Here is a 23,968-nt window from a genome sequence, read left to right on the forward strand (position 1 = left end):
AAAAAAGAAAAAAAATCTTTGACTACTTCCTGCCTCATTTGTCCAGTTTTGAGAGATACTGACCGTTTGCTTTGCAAGAGCAGGAAGGACAACGTCCATGACCTGACGCGAGAGTCGTTTCCAGCGCTCCTCACTCTCCCTGTGGCACTGCTGTAACACCAGCACAAACATGTCTACAGCCTGGGGACATGAGTACAATGAGTTGTAATTCTCTGAGAATTAGTCGTGCAACGCATGAAGGTAGTTGAATTGAAAAAGGAGGAGCTAACCACACCTGAACATCCATAAACTAAAAATAGTTAGGGTCTCGAACTGGGTCACACAAAAATTTCAAGCAATGCCAAGTGACATGACCTATTAGAATGCAGCCACTGGGGAGCAGTATTTCTAAAACAAGAGCCTTCTAAAAAAACGCCCACACCCTGACCACCCACCTGATAGTACTGTACCAGTCGCAGCAGCATGGAGACAACAACCTCTCTCTGGGTCTCCAGGTCCTTGCCTACCTCAGACTTGACAGTACCACGTAACAGGAACAGCTCGTACACCACAGGTCGTAATGCTGGGATGGCTGTGAGACGAACATAATGAAACTAGTCCAGGGTGGTAAAATATATGACCAACTTTGTTTTAGATAAATTTCCATTTTACTTTTAAATCAACCCCCATTTGTCACTGATTATGATTCTTGAAATTACACTTGATGCAATATGCTGTTAGGACCTTGTCTTCCAATTTGTCTAAATGTCAGAGTTCACCTCTTTATGTCAGTCAAAAAGAACAAATTAAATTTGGGTGAGGAAAAGAACCTACTGTACCACGTTGAAAGAATCTCTAGTACCCAGCTACAGCTGCAACCATCCTCCCACCATCTTTCTCTGGTGTTCTCCTTCTTTATTTAATGATAACTGTTGTCAGCATTTGCATCACGACATAATAGGTGAAGGGGATTACAAAACACATACTTTCTTTGGTAAACCCTTTCAGATAGCAAACTGAATTGCTTTCCCCACATTAGGCAGAAATGCATTTCTGAGAAAACCAAAGTTTCAGATAGTTTGAATGTTCAAAATGGACAATATGCACAGAGACACTAAAACCTGTTTTATCTTTCGCTGATATTATAATCACTGAGACTGTGTTACCGTGAGTAGTGGGCTGCAAGCCGCTAGCCATAATCCCGTCACAGCGGTGGATGATCCGTGGCATGTCAATGATGGACTTGCTATGGAACTTCTCATATGACAGCATAACAAGGAATTGAAAGATGTGCGGGATGAGAAGCTCAGAGTTCCTGTAAAGTCAAATAAAACAGGCATTAGCCCAGGCTAAAAGAGCTGACAATGCTCTGATCAAATATGAAATTATGAAGGACAAGAATTAAAGAGGTCACATTGCCAATAGCTGATATTCTACCAAATTTCACAATTTATCTCCCATTTTTTTCAGCATGAAATTTGGCCTCAAGAAGGTTTTTATACCAAAACAAAATGTCCTTGTGCCAAAAAGCAAAGAATTACACAATCAGTTCTATACTTATCCACCATTTTCTGTTCACAGATGTTGGAAACATTTCACTATTGTCCATGTAGAGCAAAAATTTGTAAACAAAAATGGGCTTAATGTACCCAAGAAATTGAAAAAAAAAATGCAACAAATTGTACCCACCAAATCCTAATTTTCAGGTGCCCTCCCTCCTCCTATATAACTGTAAACACATTTTTTTTAAAGGAAATCCTATGTTCATCAGAAAACAGCAAAATTAAGTAAACTTACACTACTATAATTAACTGTAAAAAGCACTCAGTTGATTAACAAGCCACTGTCTGCCAATGAAGGAGAGAATGGACATACTCTGAACATGATGCAGGCTGGAAATGGGCAAGTGACAGTGTCAATCATACAAATAAACACATCTGACTTAAACACTCTCTAGTTTGAAGAGGACCGAGACAAGGATGATGACATTATAAAAAGTCAATGCTCTCCTACCTTATTTGCCCTTCTTCAATGTACTCAAACTGTTTCAGTACAAAGCCAATGAAGATCTGGTCAGAGTCCAGCAAGCAATAGTTCACCCTCAGTTGAATGAGCTGAGCTAGCAGGGCAAGCACTTGGCACTGAATCAGACAATAAAAGGAACATACACAAAATAAACAGCAGCCAAGGATGGAATGTTAATAGTCATCATTGTGTATAGCAGTTACAGTATGAGCTACTCTGGCTGTTTTCAGCATTTGCAAAGCAAGTGGATGTTAACAAATGGATAAAAGTGTATAATCCATTTATTATGCATGATTATTAGGAATTAGAGCACTGTTACTGTAATGTGCATGATAAATTATCTTTTATTACAAAATACAACAAGTATTTGTGATGAAACTTTCAGGGGAAAGGTGTGAGGCTACACTATGGGGTAAACAATCAGAGAAGTATGGTCCAATTTCCTTAGGCGGTTATTTAACAGTGTTTCCACCAGCTGAAGCTGAAAAGAAAGGAAAATTCAGCAGGGGGTCTGGGGGCCCAGCAGGGTCCAGGGACAGCGTCCCGGTGGGGGTTCAGGAGGCGAAGCCCCCGAAAAAATGGAAATTTAGTGCTTTTAAAGGGTTGAAAATGGCCTTTGGGAACCTGTTTGAAGAGATTGCCTAGAGCCCATAACATTTATTTTTTCACCAACATTTTGTCTTGTTTGATTTCTTCACCAACATATCTTTCATTTGCTGGCAATGTTTAAAAGCAGGTTCCCCTTTCATTGCTACTATAATTAAATTAATTTGTCGTCGCACCATCGATGGCAGGCAAACCTGGGAATAATGAAAAGATGTACCTTCAAAATACAATTGCGCAGCGTATACCCAATTTTTTCTCTCAATTTTCACGTCTGAATGTCGCCTGTCACAACCTCGGAACACCACTTCAAATTATTCTTGATTTTACCTGCAGCTGGATCAGGCCGATCGCCCGACTTGATCGCCTGAAACTGAAAACGTTTGTTTTTGAGGCGACCGAGTCGGGCGATCAGCGCGATCGGCCGATCCCATCCGTAGTGGGCACGCCCGTATTAGCATTCTTTCATCGCGGCCCCTGATATTGCGTTCACGTGCCGTAGAATCTTCACATTGATAATTTCTCTAGATCTAGACAAATTTTCGCAAAAAGTGTCTTTCTGACAGTAATTTTCTGAGATCACAAGTCAATTTACTTTATCAACGCGCAGATTTTCCAGCCGGGGCAACAATCCGAAGATAGACAGAAGGAATGAGTGAATGACAGAAAGGAGGAAATTGGCACAAAAGGTTCGCCAGATTTTGATCCATCTGCAGGTAAAAAATGTACTGCCGACCAACCCGCAATGAATGCATGGGACTGGTACATAGCGGTATAATGGCCGATTGTAAGAAATGCGCAATCTGGCAGGTTTCTATAACTTTAACTTGTTGCCGAGAGAATTACCGTAAATATCCATAACTTATACAAGACGATACGATCGCGAGAACGGAATTTCGGCAGTCCTGTGCTGTCGCAGTTTTTTTTACGGAGGGAGTTGATAATGATGGAGGAACAAGTACGGAACTGGCAGAAAGTACGGATTTCCGTAAAAATACAGAAGAGTGGAAGCACTGATTTAAAGCTGGAAGTAACGAACCCGGATAAGAGGAATATATTCATATGAAGATTCAACACTCAAACAAGCTCTGATGAACAGCAAACAAAATGAGTATAGTAAGCACCTATATACATACAATATGAGACGCCAGTGAGTCACTTTTTAGCATGAGTAAATACCTGTAGTTCTAGACTTGAGGTAACTGTGTACTGCTTCAGGGACTTGATGACCAAAGGCTCAAAGAGACGAATGTACGAACCAATTACAGACTACAAAATAAAACAAAGAAATCATATTAGAAGGTACTCAAACTCAAACATCAATATTCTGCTGGTGTCATCCATTCCCTAGACTTAAGGGTATAAATACATGTTTACCAGCACAACATTTTTAAATGAATAAGTTCCTTGCCTCGCACATTTAAAAAAAAACTGCATTTGATTCCCGTGTGAGAAAAATATTTTGTAGAGAATCTCATCTTTCAGCAGGGTTGTACACTGCATAATTCAGCTTGTCCCTAACTGAGAGAGTGGAAGCAGCCTGCCTCCTATATTACCTACAAACATGTACTGTAAATTACAACAAACAACTACTTAATCTGTGTCCAAACTGGCACTTTCAAGTATGTTCAGCTTTAAACACCTCTTCACGTAGCATCAACACTCTGTTGACTCTGTTGAGGCTCACAACAGGAAAAGCATTCGGCCACATTCTCTTCATCATTCAGTGCCAGAAGGACTTCCTACACATGAAAACATCAAGCCTGAGAAAGCTGAGGATTGTGACTCCAAATGTGGGCCAGGGAAGCATATAAAGAGTGACTAAAATTTTTATGTATGAATCATCCCACCCCTAAGAGAAGCATCAATAAACTGCAAATAACTATTCTTTTGTAACAGAATTGTATACTTACTGAAGTCTTCACAATGATACAACTAAATTAAACAGGAAGATACTATCATGAAGTACATTCTAAATATCATATTGAAATCATTTGTTAACCTAAAACCAGCATGCTAAAATTAATAAGTAAAAACTGCTAATTTCTTCAGAGTGGGAGGTGGACAAAGATTCTGCTTAATGGTACTCAAAAAGATAGGAAAGCACTGTATATGTTGATTCTACTCGCCTTGTCAACTTTGCTGGATGGTTTCAGAATTGCCGGTAGTTTGCGATCCACACGTTGTTTCAACCACAAGAGAGAGCTGGAAACGGATAATGACAAAATGAGAGATAGTTAAAAATTAAATACTTTTTTATCTTTTTACATGGCAACAGATTCACATTCACATGATGTAAATGCTCTAACTAAAATCACTCCGAAAATGTAAAATTGCAATTGTTAAAACTATCTGAGATAATAAAAATGGAAAGAAAAAAACTATTTGAAGATACAGGCTTCGTGTTAAAAACCCCCAACTCATTTCATATAAAAAATAAGAAAAATTCCGAAGAGTGAAGAAGAGGAAAACAAACTAAACAATAGGAAAAACCTTCCAAATAAGAACTTAGATGGGAACTCTAGACTATATCAACGCTCCTCCAAAGAGAATTTGCTAATACATGCTTCTCATGTCAAATTATATGATTCGACAGTTTCCCAAGGCTCTGTCTGAGCCTATCTTGAGGTTTTCTCCCAAGCATTTCATACTTCTGATTCTGGGCTAGGAACGACCGAGTATCAGTGTTCCCTGTTAAGGACAGGGGTGTAGTGTGCATGCTGCTGACATAAAAGACACTTTTGTAGTTACAGGTGGAAGAAAAGTAAGTCCTCATGAGGGCTGACCTGGATGACTTGAGATTTATCCCAAACAGAAAATGAAATTCTGATCTGCTTAACTAAAATAAAAGCATCTAAAAAAAACTATAACTGGGCAATGGACATAATGTTCCAGCAGAAAAATAGGTCATTGTGCAAAAATTGTCTACATTGTGGATTAAAAAACACATCAACTATCCCTGATATCTAAAGGGGGAGAACAGAAATAAGAAAGAAAAAAAAACCGAATCTTCATCTCCCACACACCTGTGTGCCTCGTCTGCGGGTAGAGTGGCCCGGCAAGCAGCTGCCACCAGGCAGTGAGCCAGCTGGGCATAGGGTCTGTTGAGGCAGTGGTGGTAGAGCCCCGGGCTGGTGCCTGCAGTGACTCGAGTTGAAACTTCGGCCAGAATTGGTGCCGCTGACTGCTTGCTGGGTTCCCACTGACTGGCGAGGTTGGTGCCAAAGAGAGCTTTCAGCAGCTGAAATGAATCCCAAAATTGGCCAAGATTTAGTATAAAATATTTATCTCGGGCAAAATTTAGAACAATGACCTGAACACAGTATTCTATATTTAGCTAGAGCAATACACTCCACTTAAACTTTCGTTAGCATACTTGCAATCTCATTTTAATAGACAATTCTTGGGTTTTAAATCACAGATCTATGCTCCAAAATAGATTTAACGAAAGATAACTATACTTGTGAACTCAGTCCATGTCCTTAGCTAAACAATAAAAAAAAAGGAGAGATGCAACAAAGTAAAACCTCACCTGCTGGACACAAAGAACGGTCCAGGTGGGCTCCAAAGCCATGGTGACCTTAAGGTAGCCCAGCATCTCCTCAGTCACTTTGCCTACATCCTGTAGTGTGGCAACCTCCAACAACTGAGACAGAACCCTCAGGGCTGAGCGCAGGATGGTGCAGAACTTGTCGGAGCTTGTCAGGTCCAGAGAGGTCTGCAGGAACATGCATAGTACTACATACCAAAGTGAAGTAATAGAGGGCAAATAATCATTGATGGAATTTGCTTTTTAAACTAAATTTTAAATAGTAGACAGTCAGAAAGACAGGCACACTGACAGAGAGAAAGACAAGGGGCCTCTTGTGGTCTAGAAGTTACAGTTTCGCCTCTCAATCAACAGGTACCGGGTTCGTAACATGTCATCTGCTTTCGTCTCCACTTTCTGCCCCTTCCCCACCTCCCCTTTGCCCCCGTCTCTGGGCTTCTGACTCTTTTGCAGCTTTTCTACTGCTACTCCTTGGCTTCTTCTTACTGCTGTCTTTCAGCCACACCCCTGTTCTTATGATAGGTAAAATTTAACACCTAGTCTTCTCAGATAAGGGCAAAAAATCTCAGAGGTCAGGTGTGCAAGTGCACACCTTAAAGATCCCTTGATGGTCCTAAAATCGATAAGAGTAGGCTTCCACCGCCACCCGTGCAAAATTTTAAATTTCTACCAAACGGAAAAAGTTTCATGTGCCCTGCACACTCATATGACCTCATGCAGCTGCAAGCGCTGTAAAACATCAGGAAAAAAAGGGAAACAGAAGATATACAAATGAACAAGATCGTAAGTAGTGAAATGTAGCTAGTAAAAGTAAAGGAAATCTGAAACTTGTACGTATATGGCAAAAAGGATCTGGCGAGTGATTGAAGATTGAACCTGAACCAAAAATAATCAAAATGAAACCCAGATCTCTGTGTCAAAGATAAAAAAGGTGTGTTTATATCACCCAGTACCAAAAATGAGAACATAATGTTTTAAATATCTCTGTGTCACTGGCTCTTTATTTCTCACCTTGAAATTAGAGTAGGAACCTCTGAGCACATCAAACAGCTTCATGTACTGAGGAATGTTATAGAATGCTCCAATTCCATCTTTCTTCTTGTCCTTCTCCGAGTCTTTGGAATCTGAGAAGAGATAGACCATGTTATTAAAATAATTCTACTTATCAAAAATACTTGATTCAAAACCAGTGAGCCATGTACAGAATGTAGCAAAACTGATTGACACTACATCATAACAAAACAAGAGAAGAGAAGAGGCAGGAGATTTTTTTTTTTTTTGGTAAGTGTTTTACAGCGCTCGCAACTGCATAAGGTCATAAGAGCACGCGGGACACATTAAACATTTTCAGTCGGTAGGAAATTTTGAATTTCGCCCAAGCGGTGGCCGAAGCCTACTCTTATCGATTTTAGACTACCAAGGGATCTTTAACATGCCCAACTTACACATGGGACTTCCAAGATATTTCGCCCTTGTCCCAAAAAATTGTCTCCTTTCACCTTCTGATCTGCTCTCTAGCAATGTTCTGACATCTGCTTTCATCTTCACTTTCTGCCATCCCCTTCACCTCCTTTGCCCCCTCCTCTGGGCTTCTGACTCTTTTTGCAGCCTTTCTACTGCTACTCCTTGGCTCCTTACTGCTGTCTTTCAGCCACACCCCTGATCTTCTGGTAGGAAAGATCTACACCTAACCTTCTCTGACAAGGGCGAAAAATCTCGGAGGTCGCATGTTTGCCTTTAATTCAAAGGTCCCGGGTTAGGAACCAGGTAGCCACAGAAAAAAAAAAATTTCTTTCAACCCTTTTTCTGTCACTACCCGGATTCGAACCCAGGACCTTTGAATGAGAGACGAACACCTTAACCCCTAGGCCACGAGAGCACCTGGCAGAAGATAATAGTAGGGAAGATATGAGGACATGATAGAGAAAAGAGCGGATAGGAGAGAAAACAAGAGAGAAAAAGAGAGGAAATGAGAAGAGAAAAGGAGAAGAGAGGAGAGAAAAGGAGAAAAAAGGAAGGAGAGAGGAGAAGAGAAGGAGCAACTTGAAAAAGAAGACAAGTAAAGATAAGAAGAGACAAAAAGAAAAAAATATGAAGACTTGATACTGGCATAATTGTAAGGCTCTGCAGGTACACTGCATCAGCACATGCAGTGGGCCTTCCTGTGTCTGTCTCCTTTTTCTCTGTACAGATTACACAAAACTAAATACTTTTGTTTGTACCTTTGCCTGGAGTTTTTTGCCCAGTCTTTGGGTCTGGTGACCCAACAGGTGCTTGTGGACTGGCATCTTTCTCCCCCTTCATCTTCCTCCTCACTGGGCTCAGAGTGGACGCATTGGGCAGAGATGGGAGAGAGGGTTTGACTTGTGGGGGTCCAGGGTTGGTCTCCTCTATGGCATGAGTGCACGCATTAAGCAGTCTGGAGGCAAAATATAATTAGCTGTCAATCAAAATAGATATCAACTAGAATAATGTAAAGCAGCTAGGATTGAGTTTTAGCACCTAAATTTCAGGTTTCAATACAGAAAAGCTCATCAATAAAATAACAGTCAACAAGTGCTGTGAAAAGCAAGAGAGACTGATAAAAACAACAGTGGGGGTAGATTAAAAAAAAACAAAACAGGACTTATGAGAGCCATCCACTAACCCTATGCTGTATTTCTGAGATGAACTTATAAATATTGAGGAAAATGATAAGACGAAAACAGAAAAATAGAATGTCAACTTGCAACAGAAGCAACTATTTGCAACATTATTTTCCCTCAGAACTTCAAATATACAACTGACCATTATATTTCATATTAATTTGTGTAATTTCAACATTTATTCAAAACAACAGCTAGATAAAAACAATTCCAATGCAAACGTAGATTTAAAATATCCTTCACATAATTACTGAGCATCACGGAATTAGACTGTCACATACACGTTTCAGACTTTAAGGTTATAAAGAGAAGATAGCGACATCAGGGAATTGGACAGAGCAGCCTGCATTTTGAATCGTTTGAGAAGATGACAATTGGACAAAGTTGATTTAATCACAATACCAGAGTTGAGCCTTCAAACCTACTGCCTGTCATTAAAAATTTTTTTAAAAAGCAAACAAATATAAACATTAACAGTTTGCTCCATGATAAATATTCTGAATCATTCTTAATCTTCTGCATTTTTCTTCTCATTCATCTTTAAACGGACATCCCAGTCTCTTGTGGGACGTCTGCTGTTCATAACACGTCCTCCAGGCTCCTGTGGAGTTTTTGGACTCTTTGCCTAGGTTGGGCCACTGCTTCCTCTAAAGCAAATTCATGCATTGGGCACTCTTAATGATAATACTGTTTTGAAGTTTGCTAAACTCAAAATCATCATTTTATAAGAATGGAGGCACAATAAAAACCGTGGTTGAATAAAGAGTTGCTAAAGGCCACCAACAATCGACAATTTTGCTTGGTCAAACTAAAAACCACCATGTCTCACCTGGCAGTGTGAGTGAACAATTGCTCAATGATTGGTAAAAGTAGGCGGTCAGACACAGCCGACCAGCTGACATCATCACCTGACGTCTTATCTAGCTCATCACTATTTTTGAGGTTCTTGTAGGCTGCGCCTGGAAAAAAAAAGGAATAGAGTTATCAGTGCATGAAACGACAAAGAAAGACATTTTACGCATTAGAACTTGCAAAAAGGATATGTACAATTTTTTTTATTGAAACAAAAGTCCGAATTTACCACATGACTCAGACCAATTCATTTTGAATATGGGAGAGAAAGGTGCTTAATAATAGCTATAATTAATTCTGACAATGTACCTGATTATCTCAAAGAATGATTCTATTCCTGTGGCGTCGGTGGCCTAGTGGTTAGGCTACCGGACTCGTAATCGTGAGGTTGCGGGTTCGGGGGTTCGAGCCGTGGGCCCGACGTGTCCTTGGGAAAGGCACTTTACACGAATTTTCCCCACTTCACCCAGGTGAAAATGGGTACCCAGCTATGGACAGTGAAAGATCTTGTCAGTTTGTTAGGGTTTGAGCGCTTTACCAGCTGCTTGCACTGTATGCTTCCCGGGAAGCTGAGAATGTTTCTGAGTATTCTATGGTCTGCTGGGATAATAATATAGTGTACAACGCATAGAGCCTGCTTTCAAGTGGGGACATGCGCTATACAAATGCTATTTATTATCATTATTATTATTATTATTCTATTCCTTATTACCAAAACTATCATCTTTTGGTCAACAGAATCTCAGGTAGCACAGTGCACACAATGAATCTTCCTTTTGTTTGATAAAACAAGAAAGAAGATTGAAAAAATAAAACATCTTGATGTTTTAAATAAAATTAACAATTTTACCATATTTATTTGAGGATGAAAGGGCAAAATACATTACAAAAGAAATGCGCAATTAAGAAGAACGGAGATCATACCAGCAACTAGATTTCCCGCAAGCTGTAGAAGGTCCTGATGAGTTGTGAGTTCAAGTCCTGCTTGAGATGATAGCATCAGGGACATAACTATTGGCAGTGGCCCACCTCCACTGGCAGCTGTTAGTTCATCCATGCTGGACAGAAAATAGGAGCGTCACATGAAAACATGAAAGCTGCTAAAAGTGCATAAATCTAGCTATCTTTTCAAAAGCATAAAATTATTCGAGAGAGGGCAAATTTGTGTGTATACACACTTAGAATGACAATGGTCAAGATCAAAACAATCCAAGATCTATCAACCCAGCTTTACATCAGACCTTTGATGACATTCAAAACTTTCCCAAAGTAGAATTATTTCCTCTCTATCTGAATCTTAAATTCTACAATGAAAAGAGTGTGACCACCACTGATAAATACCACACACAACTGTAGGACAATTATAATAATTTCCTACCTGGATGCACTAAGTGAGCGACTTGGTGGACGGCGTATACCAAATCTTTCTTCACTTTCCTTAGGTACAATTGGCTTGGCAGGGCCGCAGCCCCATGAGGCAGCGTACTGGGTGACAAGGTACTCCTCTGACAAGCGGCACAGGGCATTGCAACAACCACTCTACAAAAACATGAGTAAGAAGACCTGGTGTCCACAACAAAATTCAAAACAGATCTACAGCACAATATCTTATTGCTGTTGGAGTTAAAGGGAGAAAGTCAGAACAACAACAGTCATATTTCACCAGGAAAAAGAAGACCCAACAATCTGTAAACATCTATCAGAAAGCTGTCAACATTACAAAAATCTTTGCATCTGAAGGAACTCCACATGAAAAATGTCAAAATGTGATATAAACTAATGCAGAGGATGGGATGATGGGATGGGTAATTTAAGAGAGATAAAAATCTTTTAATTCATTCAAAGGCCAGCTCAAGTCATTTCTATTTTCAGGTTAAAGAAATATAAATAGATTTTTCGTCAGACTACAATGTACTGTTTATGTGTCCCTGTTGTATTGGTGAAGCGCCCAGAGCCTGTGTTAATTAATCAGGGTTGAAGGCTACAAGTCATATATTATTATTAGCATTAAGGTGCGACAGAGGGGTTGGGGGAAACAAAGAGGGCAGAAAAAGTTTAAAAGAGAAAAAACAAGGAACAAAAGAAATAAGAAGCGAGACAAGAGAATGAAAAATTATGATTCTTTTGAAATCAGGAAGGGAAAAGTCAATGCCCCCATACACATACAATAGGAACTGAGACTCACAGTAATATATCGGGAATTGGAAACCAGCAGGTTATGTAGCAACATCTGCACAACACGGGACAATGCACTCTCTGTGGCTGGGCACACCTGAGCCAACTCATCATGTTTATACGGACCCACTAGTCCTTGTACTAAAGGTGGCAGCTGACCACTAAGCACTGGTGACATCATTGGAGTCAGAAGGTAACGAGTCTGGTCTGAAGCAACAGCTAGCACAGGATCCTGCTGGGGGCTATCAGAAGCATAGAACAGCTTGGGAATGAGTCTGTGGAATGGACATAGAGAGTTTACTTTATTTTCCCAACCCAGTAGTCATCAAAGGTTGTGTCTTTCCGCTTAACGACATACAAGAACATGATGAACAGGTTCTCTAGCTGCATCGCAGATAGAATTAAGCAGAGATAGGAACAACTAAAACTTCTTCAACAATTGGAAACCTTTACTACATGGCAAATCTTTTCCTTAAGATGAAACAATGAAGAACACTGTCTTCACTCTATACTACACTGGAATATCTTGAGGGAAAGTAATTTACATTGTGGACAGCTTCACTGGATAAGGAAAACAAAGCATTACGAGTTACTCTGTGACCAGATTTATTCAGAAGAAAACAAATTTTTAAATTCTTTTGAAGAGCTACACTCATACCTTGAAAGACACTGAAGAAGTGAAAACATCCAAATTAGTATAATGTGCAATAAAACAATTTTGGAAACAACCCCTGCAAACTCACTTTCAACCCAAAGAGTCAACTAAAACAAATGAACAGATATAATCAAAACCTACACAGAGAATATAATATAAGAAAACCTCAGAGTCCATCTAAAAAAGCAAAGGTTATCAAATGAGTCTTGTTCACACAGCCCTCATGATGATATCTACAGCATTGTGCTGATCATATTGTTTCCATCAGTTTCTATGAACACAGAACTTTTGAAACTTAAAGACCTTGAACGGACAAACAAAACTCAAGTATTCTCTCATTTATTCTCATAAAAGATATTTCACTTATATACCATTCCATTATCCACAGAAACCTACTTTCAACATAGACATGAATCACAGCCACGGGTTTAAGTACTTTTATCCTATGAGATCACAGACTTCATACCTCAGAAAAGCATTAGCTGCAGCAGTCCTCACACGAGCGTCTTCATCTCCTAAAAGAGGAAGCAAAATCTCCTGGATGCAGTGCTGCTGTAGACACATTTTCTGTAAACAGAAAAAAACCCAGCTTTTAGAGTCACCAAACTATCAACTGTACTTGCGACAAACAATATTCTGACACACTTGTCAATTTGCTTCAGCAATAAGAGGTGTCTAGTAAAGTTGACCTGATACTGTTTGAACTAGTTTCGTAATCATAATATTTTGCTGGTTAAGCAAATCATAACAAAACAACTCTCCACCCACAGTCATCTTTGTATCTCCCTTCCTTGAAGAGGTAAATCAACTGTGGATTTGAGCACAAGAAAATATTTTTTTAAATAAGAGAGGTCTGAGACATCATCCACCCCCAGTAATCACTTCCATCTAAGGACAAATACGAGACTGACCCCTAGGTAATTGTGCTCTCCTCTAGTGATGTCCGGTGAGATTGACTCCATGTAGCTGATCACTTTGAAGTTCAAACCAGCCATTAATTCAAGCAGTTCCACCTGAAAAGTACATGAAAGTATAAGTTTAGAAACGTCTATGTTGTTTACTTAAAACGTCATATCTTTTACAGACAATAATTGGTAAACTGAAACAAATATTCCACCTGTATTCCCAAATGTTTAACTAAAAATTAAACAATACATCGAAACCTACATCTTACTTTTACTTGATAACCAAAAGTGAAGTAATCTGAGTATAGTATACTTTGGAAAGGTGTTTATTTCACTACTTCTTCCTAAAAATAATGACTACAAACAGCAACCTTAACATAAGACTGACCTAAATAAAATTCAAGAAATGTACTTTCAGGCAAGACACTTCTATTCCCTTAGACATAGCACAAAGAAATAAAGAGGGTATCACCTAACTGAGGATAGAATACACAGTAAACTAATAGGCACATTATGAATGATCAAATTTGAAATACAGTAAAAATTACTCAGGAACAAAACTGCTGCCAAAGCTCTTCAAAATTTAGCATAAACCATTTTTTGGAAGACTATTGCATTGGAGCATATGCAAAAATCATTTGACTTTGTGTCCTTTCACCTGGTTTTGGCTCTACTACGTGTGTTTCGTACACATTGATATTGTAACGTCCAACGCTTTTCATTTTTTTAGAGTACTCAAACTTCCTAGACTTCAACTGATGATGAGGACCTAGATGAAACATTCAGTGTGAGGGTCTGAAGCCATACTTGCAGCACATAATGAGATACAGAAGCAAAAAGTCATTATGTGTGCTACAGATCAGCAAGACAAAAGGGAAACCTACAATAATTAAACTAATTTGTCATGTCTAACAATAATAATAGATAGCATTTGTATGGCGCAAATCCCCGCTCAATAGCAAGTTCTATGCGCTTCACAATCTATACTGTTACTCCAGCAGACCCGAGAGCATTCTGAAACAACCTCAACTTCCTGGGAAGCATACAGTGCAAGCAGCCATTTATAAGCGCTAAAACACTAACATACTGACAAGATCTGGGTGAAGTGAGGAAAATTTGTGTAAAGTGCCTTTCCCAAGGACACAATATCGGGCCCGCGGCTCGATCCCCCGAACCCGTAAACTCACAATTACAAGTCGGGTAGCCTAACCCTACGTCACAGACAGCACTATCCTGAGATCAATGGCAACATTACCTTAACAAGCCAATAAGGGTTGTTATGTATACAGAGAAGATCAAGCAGTATACTGAGGCCTAGACGGCCATGGCAGCTGTCCAGCAGGTGGGACAGACACATCTGCAAGGCCACCAGCCCAGCCCTCACAGCCACAGCTGACTCATCTCCCAAAATGTTCACAATGATGCGCAATAAATCCTCCAGAGACAGGACATCTGAGTGAAGAATCATTAATGTATAATCAACAATAGCAAACCTCAATTTCAGTCCCTGAAATGAAACATTACTTCTTTAATTGGTAGAAGATGAAAACGTCACAGTGAGCGATGGAATGATTAACCAATTTTACCAAAGAGCTTTTCACATCACAATTAACTATGGTAAACAAAGCCCAAATGTTCAAGAGCAGTGATAGAAGACTAACTAACACATAAAGAGAGATGACTTTATGAGAGTATTAATAATGTTAAAGAAACACTGCCTTTCCCCTTCTATTTACAGCTCCTTCATTTCTTCTTACACAACGTTTTTACATAAAGGCACAAACAAGGAAAAATTATGACAAAGAAATGCTCTCAAAGTGAACAAATTATAAGCGATCAACATCTCAGGCAATACATAAAAAATTCAGGGTAACCCCATCATATAAAAATACTTAGTGAGGTTCTGACTTACTTTGTTCAGAAGGCAAATGTTCCATGACCCACTGGGAGAAGTCTGCTCGCCCCTCTAATAACGCTGCACGGATAAAACTACCAAGGACCAGTGCTGTTTGACCTTTCAACTGGTGGTCTGAGTGTCCAGCATACAGTGTCAAATCTTGTAAGTTCTGGTCACTGCCTGCAGGGAGATAAAGGTAATATTGTTAGTTGCATCATGACCACATCAAGCAGGAAGGAAATCCACTTCTAGTGTCTTCATTGCTTCACGCAGCACTTCTATGAGCAAAAGAAGAAAATTTCACAAGTCACAGGAGTTTGTTTTAAGTGTTAAAGAATCTTATGATAATTTACAAACATAATGATGATGAAGGAAGTAATGATCAATCTCAAAATTTCTACGAGGGGTATACCAGAGGTTTTTTACCTGACCATGAAGAAATAAAGGTAGAAAACTGAAATTTGGGGTGAAAGCCAAAAATCATCTTCCTAGAAAGTATATAAATTTCAGGGAATTTCCGATTACTGGTTAATACCAGCGCACTGTAGGTCAATTGGCGTATGTTGTTATCTAGTTTCAACATGAAAATGGAGAAAATTGAGCACAGGGCAGTAATGAAGTACTTGTTCTTGCAAGGCAAGCAACTACATAATATAATTTTTACGAGATGCATGTCATATAAGGAACTGATTGCCCATCCTACGCAGTGATAATACGTATTCATGGACATTGAAGATGACCACCGTGATGGTCGCCCAGCGACAGCAACAACAGAAGAGAAGGTATTGTTCTTGCTGTGGATCGTTAGTTGGTGCTCTGGTGTGGTTTGCTCCTTCTTTCCTATCAAACATCTATCGTCCTTATCTCCCCTTCTTCTTTTTTATGTTTGTTACTCTCTTGTAACACCTCTAATCTTCTGGCGCTCATCTGACCTTATGCAGTTGTGAGCACCGTAAAACCTCTACTAAAAGGAGAAAGTGTTGAAAATCAAAAGACTATAGTGTTGTCTGATGGGCGGGTGACAGTCGAACGTTTGAGAAAAGAAACTTGGATTAGAATTGGATCAGTTGAACGAATCTTAAATGAACATTTGAATGTGACCAAGGTTTCTGAAAGATGGGTCCCACATTTGTTAACTCCTCCTCATAAAGTGCAAGGAGTAAATTGTTGTCAAGAATTGCTTGGTCTGCATGAAAAAGGCTATTGATCCTTTACGGAATCACACGATCAGTGGAGACCATTATTCTAACCAGTTTTTTAAACTAGAGGCTATAAAAGAAAAACAGAGAGTAAAGATCCCAAAAGGCATTTTGCTGCTTCACGATAACACGCAAGCACACACCTCAAGAAACACTGCAGAAACTGCGAGAGAAAAGGGCAATGAAATTTTGCCACATCCACCCTATTCTCCAGATTCAGCCCTGTCAGACTATCTTTTATTCCCCAAACAGAAAAAGGATTTAAAAAGAAGCAATTTGAAAGTGATGATGAGGTCAAAGAAGCGGCAGAGAGCTGGTTTTCTGACAAAGAGAGGGTCTTCTATTCTCAAGGTCTTTTCAAGGTCATACAAAGACAGCAAAAATGTACAACTGTGGGAGGTGACTACACAAAGAAAGTTAAGGTTAGTACCAAATTTCAGCTTTCTACCTTTATTCCTTCATGGTCAGGTAAAAATCTTTTGGTATGCCCCTCGTAAGTGCAGTTAGAAGTTTCTATTCTTGCATTTCAGAAAAATATGACTACACTTCTACGACCCACAACTGTATGTCAATCACATCTCCATAAGTTTAAAGAAGAAGTGTCTTCCCAAATCAAAAGAAAAGAACGGGGCATCACATCACAGCATAAGAGGGTATTCTGAAACAAATCAGAAAAACTTATGACATTACCTGCTCCAGTAGCGGTAGGGCACACCTTGAAGAGAAAGAGTCTGGGACAGATGGCCACACTGTGGGCCACACAGCCCAAGGCCAGAGACTTGAGGCTGACCCGCACTTGCTTGTCGGACACCAGACCCTCCGGCACACCCGTCAGAAGGAATCTTTTGCAGAGCAGCCGAAGGTAGAACAACAGTGGAACTTCATCCTCCTTTAACGATTCTGGCTCTACCTCAATCTGTGCAGGTAAAAAGAGGATAAAACCATTGTAAGTTTGTACTGAAAAAAACCCCTGTATTTCTCCGACTCAGTATCGATTTCAAAGAGAAGAAACAAAGCCAGGTATTCTTTATATTGAAAATATCTGTTCCTGTATCGATTATCATATATTTTACATGGAGCAGAAAAACTGGCATCACATTTTAAAAGCATTATGTCATTAAATCATGTCTGATTTTTACATTAATTCCTTCCTATATCAGAATGAGAAGGGTTCCACTTCATCCACTGCATCACCTGAAAAGATGATCAGATGTTAGCAAGATTTCATGTGGATTCACATCTTAACAAATACTGAGGTGTACCTTGCTATTAGCAATGTCGTAAGTAAAAGGGAAAAAAATTGAATACAAATCTGTGACTCAGTTTACCTGTTGCACTGTGTCGCCAGTAGCAGGGTTCGGACTAGCAGGGACACTTTCTTCCTCTTGCTCAACAGGTAACTGTGGATTCCCATTCATGTCGTGACTAGGCAATTGTAAAGGGCCTGGGTGTGGACTGAGGCTCCGTACACTCTGTAAAGTCTCTATACTATCGCTGTGGGAGATACCTGGAGTAAACAGAGAAGCAAAATACAGAGAACATGTTCAACATGACTGATGACTATAATCAATGTCTGTCAAATCAGATCACTATGGGTGGCAAAGTTAGACCTCAACTTAGTACACCACTCTAAAAGTGCAAGCAGTATATCATCATTTCCCAAACAAAACTGTTTATTCTAAAAGTTACGGTTAAAGAGTTTAGGGCAACTATTCAGAAATCAGTCTTCTTTTTCCATATTACAAGACAAGCTCTCAACTCTCACCAAGCCCAAAGCTTGTGGAACAGTTGCACATTCCTTGACATCATGCACAAGTAAGTAATTACTTTCCTTATACAACCAAGTTACATACATGATGCAGCAGACAACTCTGACCGCTCCTCGTTCAGGTCGCCAATCTCTACTCCTGAGTAGTCTGTGCCATCAGTGACCACGATCATCTCACCCTCATCGCCAATGACAATTTTGGTCAACCCTGCACTAGCAGCTTCAACATCAGAGCTGTTGAGAGAAAGAAATACATTTTGAGAAAGGCTGAGCAATACAGCCAACACTAAAATTATAAATTCTATAACCACAACAAAGGGAATGCGAAGTACACCGAATAATGAACACAGACTGAGTTCACCCAATAATGATTATAATAATTAGAAACATGTCTAAGGTTTTAAATGAAAAGAGACAAATTACAAACATTAGGCTGGGGTAAGACCCAAAATAAAATACAATCCAAAAACGTTTGGGAGTAATTTTGGCCTGCCTTTTACCCTCTCAAATTGTACAATCTACAAAATGTAGCTTATGGCATTGGCGATATATTGAGGAAAAGGATTTTGTTCTGTCAGGTACATAGTAAATCCATAAGAATACGAAGTGAAAAAATGCAGCAGTTTACCTCTGTTGACTTGTGAAAGACCCAGTGCCATAGTCTGAGGCAAAGGTTGAGTTGTCAGATCCCCCTGAAGCCACCGACTGTCCGCTGACATCACCAGGGTCATCATCCAGTCCCGACTCATCCACGGTCAAGGCCAGGTCAGTCACACCTGAAAAAAAAACAGATAAAAGGACTCGGTCTGCTTTTTGTGCACAGTTGAGTAGTACAATGACTAAACAATAACTATTGTGCAAAGAATTAAAAGAAAGATGAACAAAAACACAATAAGAAAAGTAAGGTTCTCTAAAGAAATTCACATCCTTAACATGGAGGGGAAAAAAAATGACATATCAGATGACACAAGAAGAGATGCAGGAAGGAAAGTCAAAGCGTGATAACACACATATCTCACCAGTAGCAAGGATTTCACTTCTAGCAAGATTATTGTCTAAAACATTCCTGTGCACACGATATTTTGTATGTCTAACAAACGATTCAGATGAGACATCAGTTACACTTCATATCATAAGACAATTTCACAAGTCTGCAAGACAATTTAAATTTAACATATATTTATTTTAATATGTGCATAAATTTTCATAAGTGTATTCTACAAAAATTTAGAATATTTTGAAAGACAAAATTCTTTAGGACAAAAAAAAATGCTACCAATTAGAATAGAGAAAATTTATTTAGGTGAAATGCAATTTAATAACAAAACTCACTGTCTATTCTAGCTTGCTCCTCCTCATTAAAGTCTTGGGAAAAAATGAATGTTCTTGAAATGCTTCCCTTTTTCAGAAGCAGTCTCAACAATGCAGGAGGTGGTGTGCGCAGTAACTGCTGTAGAGACTCCAGGGAAGCTGTCACCACATTGTGATCACTGTGCCCAGTATAGTGAAGCAAAGCTTGCAAGATCTGATGAAACAAAAAAAAAAATTGGGACCTCATACCACCAACAAATAGACATAATTTCTTCATTGTTCAATATTACTTCTCGGATTTTCTAACAAATCTTTACTTGTAAAAACAAGGAAACCCACCTCTAAATTTGAAAAATGCACCGTACATCATACACTGAACTGCCATAAAAATCAATCCTAGTCACAGAGACTAAGTTCTAGAACGGGAACAAAGGCCCTACAATTAACGCCTGAAGTTCGTAAGTCCAAATAATCTTCTTAAAAAGAAAAGGATTCTATACTGTACCCTTGCCAGTTCATCTACTCCAACAACAAATATCTGACAAGGGTGATAACCGTTTTTTACCTTTATAATTTGATCCACATGGATGGCTTGTTCTGCCTCTACCTCTCTGTACCCAAAGCTGTCTTTGAGCCCAAGGTCTTTATTGGTAGTGGGAGCTAGGTGAGGAATCGAATGACGCAGACACAGGATAACCCCCAGCAGAGTTGGCACATCATGCTCAATATCCACTGGCAAAATCATTTCTAAAACAGATGATAGGAATAAATATTAATTTTTTTGGCACCTATACAATGCAGGACTTAAAAATGAGTGTATCCACATCACTTTTTATGCTAAAACAAAAACACAGTGTACAAGCAAGCACTGGGTTTTGAATTGAGACGGGCTCATAGGATACTGATTGCTGTCGTTGTCTTGAATTCAACAAGAAAAGGATTCAAGGAACACTGCTTGCAAATTAAATTTCAGAAATACTTCAGAGCAGACAGCACTCTTACAGGAAACATTGGACATTGTTTCTCATTTTGCAAACAAATCACACCTCTGATATCAGATAATTAGAAAATCTTACTGATAGGACAAATAAGTGTGTATCTCACTTACCCAGTAATACGCTGACCAAATAATTAAAGAAAGATAGAGGTGCCCTGGAATGTTGGCAGATGAGGGCTAAACTACTGGCTGACATCCGGCGACACACAGCTGAGGTTGCGCGTAGGGTGGGGAGAAACGATTTGAGCAAAGCCTGGAAAAACAGGAATAATGGATGTAAGGGCCATCCATACTCACAGGAAAGACAATCAGTATGTAGGGTACACGGTTTCATTATGAATAAAAGCCATAACTTCTAGACAACTTTTTTAATGCAAAAGATTGGAAAGGGAACTAACAAAAAGAGGGAGGTAAGAAAAGTGGAGAGGAAGGTGTCTAAAGTTAACATCCAATTCAGAACACACTATAAAAAATCTTCTTTAACACCAAGAGGTGATGTTTAAAGCAATCCTCATATTTGTTTTCTATAGGATATGGCTTCACACAAAGGTTAACTTGCAATGTTCAAAATTGCAAAGGAGAATTCTGAGCGGGAACAAAAAAAGGAAAATTTCTTTTTTCCAGTCTAGTAAATACCTTCACTTCTGTGTCATTGGCAAATGGCATTAAAGCGGAACAAATCTTAGGCATGGCAGATGAGAGGGTCTCCTGTACAGCTTCTTCTTCTCGTCGACAAATGCGAGCAACGCACGGGAGTAAATTCACAATGTAAGGTCTGAGGAATGCAAATTAAATCAAGTGATTGAATTTGTACATGAAGATCCATTTTTTGACTTTAATGTATCAATCTTTCTGTGCAACATATGGCTATTCATACCTGTATAATATAGCGTATGAAACATAATGACCTTCAACATAAAAAAAGTACAAATAAATTTCAAAAAGTCCACATTTAGTATTCTTCCCTTTCCCAAGATAAAAAAACATCATTTCAAACAAAAGAGAATCCAAATCCTGTTGTGCATAACACCCTTGACTCTCTTTACCCGGGCTGCGAGTATACCCTTAGCGAGGACCAGTCCGGGCTACGAGTAAACTCGGAACAGCGATACGGTCACGTCAACAGCTACCTCTGCTTGTAATGACCAAAATACCCAAATACGGCGATGCTAGTTCTGTCTGAATATTTAAATTTTCCAATGAACAGCGGTTTCTTGGTTTTTGATGGGTGTAGAAGCTTGAAAGATGCCTCGAATATGTACGTTCACGATCGACAAAGTACTTTTTGAAGTGGCGCTGGGTTGTGAGGGGGAATGAGACTAATTTGATGAAAGTGACTCCAAATCAAGTGCCATAAATTCCGTTGTGGATGATAATAAACAGGAATTAGACTCATCTAATAGCGATTCAGATCACGGTGAAGATGACAGTGCTGGAATTCGTGCAATATAGATGAGTAGGGCTAGATCTATAAATCCAAGGGGACAATGTGGGCGCAGCAATCAGAGTCAAGTTGGGAGGATGGAATATACCTCAAAATCTACATGATGCAATTGGTGTAATTCCTAACCACATACATTTACAAAAACTACATTCAATTTCTAACATAACTGCCAAATTTCCTTAAGACATAACGGTCAATGTAAGAAATACAGCACTTTGACATATACACACTGAATTTCAACTCATGTAGCGTGGCAGCCCCAGGACGGGATACAGAGTCCGTGGGGGTACGGCCATGATAACAAGTTTAAAAATTACAATGTGAAAAAACTTCCAACTCTCAACTTACCTGCATTTCTGTGGTCTGATGAGATGACACATGTCAGCAAACCGCCACAGAGCAGCTCTGAGAGACCGGGATGGACCATTCTTCTTTAGTTCCTTGTACAGCTCTACTTGCAAACGGCCTAGATTGGTCTCAAGCAAAACCTGAGGGTATCATAAGTGACCATTCATCATCATCATCATCATCCAGTGCCAGATCTGCGACAGACATCGGCAATCATGGTTCTCCATTCATTCCTTTGCTCGGATGCTCTAAAAAAAAGTTACGTTTCCCTGATCCTCTCCTGCCACCCATTTGTTTAGGTTCCCTAAGTATGTTGTTCTGGGCCTTCCCCTGCCTCGCTTGCCCTCGCTTGACCATTCATACAAAAATATAACTATCTCATGGAAAATAAAAACAATTGCTTTTTGAGGATTGTTTTAATCTTTTGAATATAAGACACAAAGCGCAAGCAGTCTATTTAGAATGTGATTTTCAGGGCCAGTGCAATCAACAAAATCGCAGTCAAATAGACCAATTTTTGAGGCAGCGTGGTGAAATCAGGCGCTCGTCAAAATAATGATATTGAAGAAACTGGCATTTTTCTGCTGGTGAGGCAATTTTTATTGAATTTTTTTTTTTGGCTTAACGTCTTTAATAATGTTTATTTCAAAATATATTTCAGTGAGATTTTACTGGAAAAACATTGATTAAAGGCACATAAAATGCAAATTTGCAGTTATCAAAGACTCTCAGGCTTTGAAAGTCATCAAACTTTGTCAGCCATTTTATTGCTAGTTTTATCTCTGAAACCAGGTGACCCCCACCTCTTTCAGCCCAAAATATTTTGACTTCCATTGAAGACAGATGAGAAATTCTTATTATCAAAATCAAGACAAATGAACAAGCTTTAAGATGATACCAATAACTCCATATGTCCAAAAATTGACCTGTTTTCACAGCGTCGTGACACATTTCATATCTATCTTGAACTCTAAACTCAGGGTCTTATGTTTTGTTCAAGATTTACACAATCAAGTGAAAAGATGGTGATGTGGTATAGGACCAACAATATCGAAAAGAACAAACAATGATAAAGCTGTTAAAAACAAAGGGGAGAAAAGAAAGGGAGTCACACACCACGAAAGGAATCTGTTACAAATAAATTGTCATTATCACAATTTTCTGGTAACCATTCAACTCAACAAACTGGCCATAAACACTAACAGAGTACAGCCATACAGAAGACATAGAGATAAACCCTGCACTGAGTTAGACAGACAGCAAAAAAATGAAGGTGTGCTTGTAAAGGAATTATCTAACAACAAAAATCAAACCAAACATGTTTAGCAATTCGTTTGTCTGTTTTCCTAAGTCCAAAGAGCAAGCCAATAAGGAGATTTTTATGTAGTTCCATTCACCTTTCAGCACGGCCGCACTCATATCTATCATATAAAAAATCAGAACAGTCCCTCACCTTGATAGTTCTATTGAGGCATTCATCTGCAACCATTCTTACGTCAGCCTCAGGGTCATCACACAGTGCTAGAAATGCCTCCATAGCAATGCCCAGGAACTTAGGGAAGTCAGCCACACCCCTGGAAGGATTTAAACGAATCAAGTACACGCGCTTTCGTTG

General features: G+C 39.3%; 1 protein-coding gene across 1 annotated transcript in view; it reads right to left on the reverse strand.

Annotated features, from left to right (window-relative positions):
• LOC100533536 (huntingtin) overlaps window positions 1–23,968 on the reverse strand; it is a 69,635-nt gene that overhangs the window by 36,150 nt on the left and 9,517 nt on the right. Inside the window, exons 4-31 of the mRNA XM_005093588.3 lie at window positions 23,807–23,927; window positions 22,354–22,493; window positions 21,198–21,336; window positions 20,673–20,814; window positions 20,130–20,311; window positions 19,586–19,778; window positions 18,882–19,029; window positions 18,339–18,487; window positions 17,814–17,992; window positions 17,176–17,401; window positions 15,302–15,466; window positions 14,645–14,841; window positions 13,396–13,497; window positions 12,951–13,051; window positions 11,840–12,104; window positions 11,033–11,193; window positions 10,579–10,712; window positions 9,632–9,761; window positions 8,380–8,576; window positions 7,169–7,281; window positions 6,140–6,325; window positions 5,634–5,848; window positions 4,737–4,812; window positions 3,787–3,876; window positions 1,993–2,120; window positions 1,146–1,294; window positions 435–571; window positions 64–180 (exon numbers count right to left, since the gene is read on the reverse strand). Coding sequence (XP_005093645.2) covers window positions 64–180; window positions 435–571; window positions 1,146–1,294; window positions 1,993–2,120; window positions 3,787–3,876; window positions 4,737–4,812; window positions 5,634–5,848; window positions 6,140–6,325; window positions 7,169–7,281; window positions 8,380–8,576; window positions 9,632–9,761; window positions 10,579–10,712; window positions 11,033–11,193; window positions 11,840–12,104; window positions 12,951–13,051; window positions 13,396–13,497; window positions 14,645–14,841; window positions 15,302–15,466; window positions 17,176–17,401; window positions 17,814–17,992; window positions 18,339–18,487; window positions 18,882–19,029; window positions 19,586–19,778; window positions 20,130–20,311; window positions 20,673–20,814; window positions 21,198–21,336; window positions 22,354–22,493; window positions 23,807–23,927 — 4,282 coding nt within the window. The remainder of the gene's footprint in view (window positions 1–63; window positions 181–434; window positions 572–1,145; window positions 1,295–1,992; window positions 2,121–3,786; window positions 3,877–4,736; window positions 4,813–5,633; window positions 5,849–6,139; window positions 6,326–7,168; window positions 7,282–8,379; window positions 8,577–9,631; window positions 9,762–10,578; window positions 10,713–11,032; window positions 11,194–11,839; window positions 12,105–12,950; window positions 13,052–13,395; window positions 13,498–14,644; window positions 14,842–15,301; window positions 15,467–17,175; window positions 17,402–17,813; window positions 17,993–18,338; window positions 18,488–18,881; window positions 19,030–19,585; window positions 19,779–20,129; window positions 20,312–20,672; window positions 20,815–21,197; window positions 21,337–22,353; window positions 22,494–23,806; window positions 23,928–23,968) is intronic.

The sequence above is a fragment of the Aplysia californica genome, unplaced genomic scaffold, assembly GCF_000002075.1.
Source record: "Aplysia californica isolate F4 #8 unplaced genomic scaffold, AplCal3.0 scaffold00066, whole genome shotgun sequence".
Classification (NCBI taxonomy): Eukaryota; Metazoa; Mollusca; class Gastropoda; order Aplysiida; family Aplysiidae; genus Aplysia; species Aplysia californica.